Below are 9,898 nucleotides of genomic sequence, written 5' to 3' on the forward strand. Positions count from 1 at the left end.
GCAATGGCCCAGCACCGGGAGTTCAGCCCCCTCCAGCATCCCCTGCGCAGCGAGACACTACAGCCCCTGCCCAGGGCAAACAGCAAGACTCCCTCCCCTGCCGAGCTCCAGCCCTTCCCCAATCCCTATCTCGGGTTTCGATTATTTTGGGCTGGGGCTGGGTGGAGCGGAGGGATCGCTGCTCTCCGCGTTCCATTTATTGCGCGAGTGAGCGCGCGTGCGGCCCGCGCAGAGAGTCCCACCCCCCCGGCAGCCGCGGGCTGGCACGCACGCGCATGCCCTGGCCGCTCGAGCTGTGCGGCTCGCGCTCCGCAACGGCCGCGGAGGGGGAGGAGATGTCGACGGCCTCCAAGGTGGCGCTGGGCATCTCCGTGCTGCTCTCGGCCGGGACGGTGGCCGCCGTGCACATCCAGCAGAGGCGCGTCAAGGAGGTGAGTGAGCGTCACCTGCCGCCGCCCTGGCTGAGGGGCTGGGGACTGGGTGGAGAGGGGCCGCCCCGCCCTATGTAGGTGCTAGCGGCCGCCCGTCACCTGCTCCTCCGCAGCCCCGCCCCCGGCCTTCGACCCTGTCCCTCACTCAGAGCCCCGCCCCTTCACGTCCGGCCCCGCCCCGCCCGCGCGGTCCGCCCTCACTCAGCCCCACCCCCCACGAGGTTCTGGCCACGCCCCTCAGTGAGAGCGACTCCCCCCCTCCTGTCCTGCCCCATCACTCAGAGCACTGCGCCTCGCTCATAGCCACGCCCCTTACATTTGGCCCCGCCCACACAAGGTTCTGGCCCTGAGCCTCCAGTAGAGTGATCCCCCTCCTGTCCCGTCCATCACTGAGTCCTGCCCCCTCATAGTCCAAACTCCACCCAGCGCGCCGCTCTTCTGCCCAGTGACCTCCAAAGGTGTCATTGATTGCCTGCCCCACAAGCCTCCCCCCCCCCCCCGCACGTATCCAGCTGGGCTGTTTCCATAGGGTGCCCAGAATGCTGGGGTCACAAGTTCGAATCTCGCGGGGCCCCGGTAGCGGTCTCAGACTCTCCTCGCTAGTGCGCTCATGCTCTGTGGCATCCCCTCCCTCCACGGCGCGCCGAGAATGTCTGTACCTGATCATGCTCCATGCCATCCCCTTCCTTCGAGGCGTGCTGAGAGCGTCTGTACGCGCTCGTGTTCCATGGCATCTCCTTCCTCCCAGCTGTGCCGAGAGCGTCTGAACCCACTCGTGACTCACGCATTTCCCCTCCTCTGAGCTATGCTGAGAGAATCTGTATGTGGGACCTCCTCGTCCACCTCCTCCTGGAATGGCCAAGATGGCCATTGGAAGCTGAAAAGTGGGGTGCTCTGTTTTTGTGGGGCCTATTTCTGTTCCCTTGTTTGATCACGTCCATTTGCAGAGTTCTTCTGGGTAGTGTCCACTGAGTCCTTAGATGCCTTTGAGATGGAATGGGTGCTGTCCAGGGTTCTCTGCTTGGGATTCCATTCTGGTTCCTTGAGTTTCAAACTTTGACCTCACTTCTGTTCCTGTTTTTTCATTTGTTGCCCTATTTACTCACTTGTGGCCTGGGCTTAGCAGTTCCTCGCCGTGAGGGCCTTTGGTTTTGGGCGGGCCTAGACCTGTCTGTCACATATCCAAATAATACCCTTTCTCCCAGTCTTGCCTGTTCCCCCTGCCTCTTCCCTTCTGGAGTCCTGCCCATTCCTGTGGCTTCCCCTTAACTGCATCCACCCCCTTCTGTGCCCAGCCCTTCTTCTGTCATGGCCCTCCTCTTTTAGTTCATATCAGAATTAGGCTAGTAAGTTTGACTGTTTGGTTAGTATATGTCCAGTAAATTTTCCAAGCACCTATCACATTCTCAATCTCATCTCCTAGAAGGGCTGTAGATAGGCACTCGGGTTTTTTAACTGGGAATTGGTCCTGCTTCGAGCAGGGGGTTGGACTAGATGACCTTCAGGGGTCCCTTCCAACCCTGATATTCTATGATTCTATGATTCTATTAAATCGATATGGGGGTAGACTTCTGTCTTGTTTAAGGGTGCACGTTGGTTGCTGATCTGGGTGAAGTTATGGGAGGTGGTTGAGGAAAGGAGTTGATGGGGCATTGACTGCCTTAACTGCTTGTTCCTTTGCATTTCACGGTTTGCACTGATGGATATGCAGTCTAGCAATCCAGTCTCATAGCTGACAAAGATTTTGCATGGGCTTTAAACTTGAGAAGATTTTTGCCTTGTACATGCATATCTGAAAGCTGCTGGTGAACCCCAACCCTGAAGGTAGTTTCCTACAAGCTATGAAATGTCACTTGAGAAGATGCCGAGTCCTTGTATGGAAGAACCTGACTAAAAGTGTTCTAATTCTGAATGAAATACTTTCTTGTAGGTGGGACTGGGAGCACCACCTATAGTTAGGGTTGTCCAACAGTTCCCATTATAGGATCCCGTTTTCAGTTCCTTATCACTTTGCCAAACTGTAATTGTTCAGACTGAAATTTTCAATGCTGGTTGTATGTCTTGGTCTGGTGTTTTTTGTTTTGTTTTGTTTTTTGTTTTTTTTTTTGAGCTAAAATCATTCAGCCATTTTCAAGGACAACAATGGGGAAAATGCACTGTTTTGTCCATGTTAAAATAATTCTTTCAAACAGTTTGTTGAGAAGTACAAGCACCTCCTTGCTTTGGAGCAAAGAGTTGGCCTTTGGCCTTTGTATCATGGATGTGCCTTTCTTCTGTTCTGTGAAAAACTGGCCAAATTATAAGCCTTTGAAATATTTCATTTCGCACATGCTCAGTAGAGAGTTGGTGGCGTTTAGTAGCTAATTTAATTGAAGATTCAGTCTGCGTTGAGTATGCTCTATCCTGGGGCTGTAGATTAGAAGCTGAGCAGAACTTTCGCTGCAATTGCTGCTCCCCACTGCTTTGTGCTGGGGTGGGGTCGGGCACCAGAACTGAGAACAGGGCGACTGTCTTGTGCTCTCATTCCTCACGCTGCTTCATCACCAAACAGTGTGGAGGAGGAAGCTGCCTGACTTGTATGCAGAAGGTACAAGAGCCTGACCAGGAATGGGGTTGTTGAGGGAATTGGATTGAGACAAGGAACCTGGTGGCTGTGCAAAGAAACTGGGATTGGGATGAAACTAGGACTTGAATGGGAAACCCAGAAGGGAAGATGGACTGGGTAGGGCATTAGACTGGGACTGGATGGGGGAGACAGGACTGGGACAGGAGTCACACATGGGGAGAAAAGGTGTTCATTAAGTCAGCACTATCCATTCTGTGCACAGGGATGCTGTGAGGAAAAATAGCATGTGATCATGTAATTAAAGGCTGTATCATATTGCATCCACGCAAGGGGCTGAATTAAGGTGGTACATCTGGCATTTCCTCTCTCTTGAGTGCTTAACTATGCAAACTTAGTGTTCTTCTAATGTAATTTGCGCATGTATGTGTATGTAAAAGGGGAACTGTGTAGTGGATAAATCATGTGGTCAGTCCCTCAAGATGGCTCATATATTTTTTAAGATTACAAAAAGTATGGGGACTTAGCCTGACTCCAAACAGCCCTGTCCCCATCTTTCTCTGTATCATTTCCAATGCCCCCTCCCTTTCTATAATTTCCATAGCCCCAGGCCACAATTCCTCTTTTAGACTTTCTCTGTTGACCATAAGGCTTCTCTCCCTAGTCCCGTTCCTTAGAACTATGAAGATTCCTGTAGGTTCAGAAGTGTTTGTGCTACTACCTTCAACTTCGGCTCCATTCACAGAATAGTATTGAGTGTCTTTGGTCAGGCACGTTCAAGATTGCCACTGTACTTCTGACTGGAAATCCCAGAGGATGAATAATTGAAACAGTTGTCCAGCTGCCTAGCAGACGTACTGTATTGCCAGATCTGATGGACTGAGTGAAACCCTCTAAAGGTGGAGGGTACAGAGGAGCTTGTTGGTTAGCTGGGAAAATCTGTCTCGTGGGGCACAGTCAGCATTAGCATTTTGTTGGGTGGCCTGTGAAATGATGTTATGTCCCCATCCCTTTCCACCCAAATTGTAATCTGTTCCTCCATCCATCATGATCACACTACTTTAGGCACACACAGCTGGCCTAGAAATTTTAGGGAGGGTTAGTGAGATGATTCTTTGGGATATACCCCAGACTTAACTGAATTTTACATGAAATGATTGTGTGCACTGGGCAATATTTAGCATTCCCCAGAGCCCTGATGCAGAAGTGGGTTCCAGCTGCTTGATCCTTTCAACCCTAGTGATCAGCTTAAATTGGTTCACATTTTCAAGGCTCTGTTGACAAGCAGTAGGGCCAAAAACTTATCATTCTTAAATGAAAGGTGAGATTCTCCATTACATTTCTAGTTACCCCAGATCCAGGGACTGATGACCACAGGCTTTATGGGGACCTAAAGATTACAAGGAGAGCAGAGTCCGTGGTTAGGGCTATGGGGGAAAGCAGAGACATGAAATGAAAAAGATGGTGTGGAGTGGGATGGAGGTGTGGATGGATACAGCCTTCAAAGGTTCACATAGATTCCCTAGTTTCTTAGCTATAACTAAGGCCTGGTCTGTACTTAAAAGTTAGATCAGCATAGCTATGGTACTCAAGGGTCTGAAGAATGCTTCCGTCGACCTAGCTACTGTTGTTTGGGGAGGTGGTGTCCTGCAGCAATGGAAAAACACCTCCTGTCGCTGTAGAAAGCATCTACGCTATGATGCTACAGCGGCACTGTTACAACACTGTAACTGTGCTGTTGTAGTGCCCATAGTGTAGACATGGCTGAAACCTTGTACATCTGTGTACTCTTCCCCCGGCTCTCCTGCACTGTATGAGCAAAAATGGCCTGTCTAATCCAGGGCCTTATAATCAGCATTTACTAATGCTTTGTTTATGCTCAAAAGTGCACCAGTTTATCTAAAATGTTTTAAAAATTAATTTAGTTAAACCCAAGGCAGACCCCTGAATGTGGACACTTAAATCAGTTCATGTCTGCTTTATGTTGATTTAATTTAAGAAATTTTTGGCCTTAATGAACTAATTCGAGATAAGCCAACTGAATTTAAACTTGCACAGGTTTAACTAAATTGATGTCAAAAATAAACTGGTGCAACTTCTGTGTATAGACCAGACCCAAGTCAGTTTGTATGTATTCTGATTGTGCTACTGATGGATGGTAGCTCTCTGTCATTTGGGACAAAATATAAAGGTTTTTTGCAAAACCTGTATATACCTGTAGCTGTGTAGCACTAAAGTGAATGAAAACACATCCTGGTAGGTTACAAGATTGCTGTATTTTATTGGATAAAGAGACATGCTTGATGCCTGCATTGATCAAAATCTCTACTTCTTTTCTGTATTTTCATTAACTAATACTACCTACTAGTCTGTCAGGATAGTAGTAATTTTATAACCTGAATTAAATTGACTGAAACTGATGGGAAAGAACCTCTGCCATCAAATTCATTTCCAGAGAGATTGATATTTTTGGGTGAAATACTTTTTGTCTTTGACTCCATATTTTTGAAAATAAGATTAAAATATTTCTTGCACAAAATATTTTTTCTTGATGATTTTGATGGAACAAATTATTTCCCTTGAAATGTGTACTTGGATTCTGGGTGAGAAATAAAGCCTCTTTCTGTTAGAATTGGTCACAATATTCACAGGTAGTTTATTTGATCATTTTTGGGTCAATTTTTTCAAATAAATGATTTGCCAATGCATTTTTAGCTCTATTCAGCCAGCCCAACCTCGTATCAGACGATATTAATCAAATAAAGTATTCATCTTTTTTGTCATTTGGCTATTAATTTATTCATAAATTATTTTTGCAGCATTCAGCCAGTCAGCTGTGGTGCCTGTGAATACATTTGTGTCCTGATGATCATAGAATCATAGCACTGGAAGGGACCTCAAGAGGTCATCTAGTCCAGTCCCCTGCACTCAAGGCAGGACTAAATATGATCTAGACCATCCCTGACAGGTGTTTGTCCAATCTGCTCTTAAAAATCACAAATGATGGAGATTCCACCACCTCCCTAGGCAATTTATTCCAGTGCTTAACCACTCTGACAGGAAGTTTTTCCTAATAGCCAACATACACCGCCCTTGCTGCAATTTAAGCCCATTGCTTCTTGTCCTATCCTCAGAGGTTAAGAAAAACAATTTTTCTTCCTCCTCCTTGTAACAACCTTTTATGTACTTGAAAACTGTTATGTCCCTTCAGTCTTCTCTTCTCCAGACTAAACAAACACAGTTTTTTCAATCTTTCCTCATAGGTGATGTTTTCTAGACCTTCAATCATTTTTGTTGCTCATCTCTAGACTTTCTCCAGTTTGTCCACATCTTTCCTGAAATGTGGCATCCAGAACTGGACACAATACTCCAGTTGAGGCCTAATCAGCGTGGAGTAGAGCAGAAGAATTACTTCTTGTGTCTTGCTTACAATACTCCTGCTCATACATCCCAGAATGATGTTTGCTTTTTTTTGCAACAGTGTTACGCTGTTGATTCATATTTAGCTTGTGATCCACTATGACCCCTAGATCCCTTTCTGCAGTACTCCTTCCTAGGTAGCCATTTCCCATTTTGTATGTGTGCAACTGATTGTTCCTTCCTAAATGGAGTACTTTGCATTTGTCCTTATTGAATTTCATCCTATTTACTTCAGACCATTTCTCCAGTTGGTCCAGATCATTTTGAATTTTAATCCTATCTTCCAAAGCACTTACAACCCCTCCCAGCTTCGTATCGTCCGCAAACTTTATAAATGTACTCTCTATGCCATTATCTAAATAATTGATGAAGATATTGAACACAACCAGACCCAGAACTGATCCCTGCGGGACCCCACTCGTTATGCCCTTCCAGCATGACTGTGAACCACTGATAACTACTCTCTGGGAACGTTTTTCCAACCAGTTATGTACCCACCTTATAGTAGCTCCATCTAGGTTGTATTTGCCTAGTTTGTTTATGAGAAGGTCATGCGAGTTGGTATCAAAAGCATTATTAAAGATATACTGTTTCTACTGCTTCCTCCCATCCACAAGGCTTGTTACCCTGTCAAAGAAAGCTATCAGGTTGGTTTGACATGATTTGTTCTTGACAAATCCATGCTGATTGTTATTTATCACCTTATTATCTTCTAGGTGTTTGCAAATTGATTGCTTAATTATTTGCTCCATTATCTTTCTGGGTACAGAAGTTAAGATGACTGGTCTATAATTCCCTGGGTTGACCTTATTTCCCTTTTTATAGATGGGCACTCTATTAGCTCTTTTCCAATCTTATGGAATCTTTCCAGTCTTCCATGACTTCTCAAAGATAATCACTAATGGCACAGATATCTCTTCAGTCAGCTCCTTGAGTATTCTAGGATGCATTTCATCAGACCCTGGTGATTTGAAGACATCTAACTTGTCTAAGTAATTTTTGACTTGTTCTTTACCTATTTTAGACTCTGACCCTACCTCATTTTCACTGGCATTCACTATTTTAGACGTCCCATCTCCACCAACCTTCTTGGCGAAAACCGAAACAAAGAAGTCATTAAGCATGTTCTGCCATTTTCTGTTATTGTCTTTCCCCCTTCATTGAGTAAGAGGCCTACTCTGTCCTTGGTCTTCCTCTTGCTTCTAATGTATTTGTAGAATGTTTTCTTGTTTTTATGTCCCTAGCTAGTTTGATCTCAGTTTGTGCCTTGGCTTTTCTAATTTTGTCCCTACATACTTGTGTTATTTGTTTATATTCATCCTTTGACCGAGTTTCCACTTTTTATAGGACTCTTTTTTGACTTTTAGATCATTGAAGATCTCCTGGTTAAGCTAGGGTGGTCTCTTGCCATACTTCCTATCTTTCCTGTACAGTGAGATCATTTGCTCCTGTACCCTTAATAATGTCTCTTTGAAAAACTGCCAACTGTCTTCAATTGTTTTTCCCCTTAGACTTGCATCCCATAGGATTTTACCTACCAATTCCCTGAGTTTACTAAAGTCTGCCTTCTTGAAATCCATTGTCTTTATTGTGCTGTTCTTCCTCCTACCATTCCTTAGAGTCATGAACTCTATCAAATTTCATGATCACTTTCACCCAAGTTGCCTTCCGCTTTCAAATTCTCAACCAGTTCTTCCCTATTTGTCAAAATCAAATCTAGAACAGCTTCTCCTCTTGTAGCTTTCTCCACCTTTTTAAATAAAAAATTGTCTCCAAAACATTCCAAGAACCTGTTGGATAATCTGTGCCCTGCTGTGTTATTTTCCCAACAGATGTCTGAGTAGCTGAAGTCCCCCATCACTACTAAGTCCTGTGCTTTGGATGATTTTGTTCATTGTTAAAAAAAACCCTCATCCATGATGCAAAGCTTAACTTTACATATATCAATTAGTAAATTAGGCGGGCATATAAGCCTTTCAAGGATCAAGAGCATACATAGGTAGTAAAAAATATGGCCCTGATCCTGAAGTTGGATCCATGTGGACAGAACCCTGTGTTTGTTACAGTATTGGCTTCAATGCAACCATTTCATGTGTTTTCCTAATCAAATATCATATTTTAATATCTTCTGTTAAATGTGCCACCATCAGCTTGAAATCTACTAGGAGTTATAAACAGTTTCAGGTACTACTCCTGCCACATAGTTCCTTTGCCAACTTTTATGATTTTGCAGATGTATTTTCTTGTTTTCAGTATGCCTTTCTTTCCCCTATTGTTATGCAAAATACCCACATAAACAAAAAAGGAAATTGGCAAAGGCCCAGATTCAGCAGTTGGATCCACTTGCAGGGATCCAGTTTCAGGATCAAGGTCTGACTTACTATACAGGGGAAACAGTTAAATTAACTATATACAAAATACTGTGAGCTCTGTGTGGGTGGACCCCTATGTATGCATTGGAATCCCCACTGAAATTTGCAGGCTCTGCATGGGTGCAGAGGTCTGTCCCTGGGATTAGGACCAAAATGCTGTCAAGTGCACGAAATAAAAAAGTGGAAAAACTGTTTCTCTTTCAGTTATCGTAATCCTATTAAATTTTCATTTAAAAAAAATGTAGCCTCCATGTTGTGTATACCAATGTCTATTTAACTTTAATTAACATTTTGAAGAAAATATGTGATTCTTCAAATACGTCCTACCTCTTTAAGAGCCCACAATAAACATGCTGTGGGACCTCCAGTGGATCTCCAGCAAAACCAGGGAAGACTTTACATACCAGGTATTTTTAAGTTAAAAAAAACCAAGCTGAAATAAACTTTTTCAGCCAGCTTTTATACATCATAAAGAAGCAGAAAAGTTCTTCTTAACATTCTTTTCAGGTCACCTTAAAAATTCTTCTCAAGCAGAGGAACACAGGTTGAGAAATTTGGGGCAGATTAGTTGAGTTCTGGTAAGGATGGGGGAGAAGTCAATCTTCTATGGAGAGATTGCTGTCTCTCCATAATTTTGTGGAGCTTATCAATATACAATATTTACAGTTGTCCAACACTTTATCATTATATTAAGATCATACAGCTAAGCCAACAAATACAGTATTCCTGGCATACTACCAGTAGTTTATCAACATCCACACATCAGATCTCAGCTCTTGTAATTGTAGACTCCAAAAGTAGCTCAGGTCGCTAACAGAGAATTAACGGTTTGTAACAGTTATACGCCTGGCAGAGGGTGACGGAGGTTGGAATGCAAATGGGCATTAGTCCTATGCAACCCAGGACACACTATAATGAACCGTCTCTTGTATTTTCAGAGGCTGCATGAAGGAGTAATCAGAGACCTTGAGAGACAAAGCCGTAAACTGGAAAACATTCGTCTTTTACAAGAACAGATTACTCTGACCAAGCAACTTGAAGCAGAAAGAGACAAGATATTAATGGAAAAGGGATCCCCACAATCCTAGACCTAGAACTGAAGTATTAGAGTT

The 9,898-nt window shown here is 44.1% G+C and overlaps 1 protein-coding gene across 1 annotated transcript; it reads left to right on the forward strand.

Moving 5' to 3' along the window:
- The first annotated feature begins 206 nt into the window (after positions 1 to 206).
- PET117 (PET117 cytochrome c oxidase chaperone) lies at positions 207 to 9,874 on the forward strand. Its single transcript, XM_077814136.1, has 2 exons — positions 207 to 431; positions 9,725 to 9,874. The coding sequence occupies exons 1-2, from the start codon at positions 276 to 278 to the stop codon at positions 9,872 to 9,874; spliced, it is 306 nt and encodes a 101-aa protein (XP_077670262.1). The 5' UTR covers positions 207 to 275.
- Positions 9,875 to 9,898: the final 24 nt, after the last annotated feature.

This window comes from Eretmochelys imbricata, chromosome 3 (assembly GCF_965152235.1).
Source record: "Eretmochelys imbricata isolate rEreImb1 chromosome 3, rEreImb1.hap1, whole genome shotgun sequence".
Lineage (NCBI taxonomy): Eukaryota > Metazoa > Chordata > Testudines > Cheloniidae > Eretmochelys > Eretmochelys imbricata.

Coding starts and splice junctions, on each gene's coding strand:
- PET117 (XM_077814136.1), top strand. CDS start 276: ATGCCCTGGCCGCTCGAGCTGTGCGGCTCGCGCTCCGCAACGGCCGCG. Junction 432..9,724: donor AGCAGAGGCGCGTCAAGGAG/GTGAGTGAGCGT, acceptor TTGTATTTTCAG/AGGCTGCATGAAGGAGTAAT.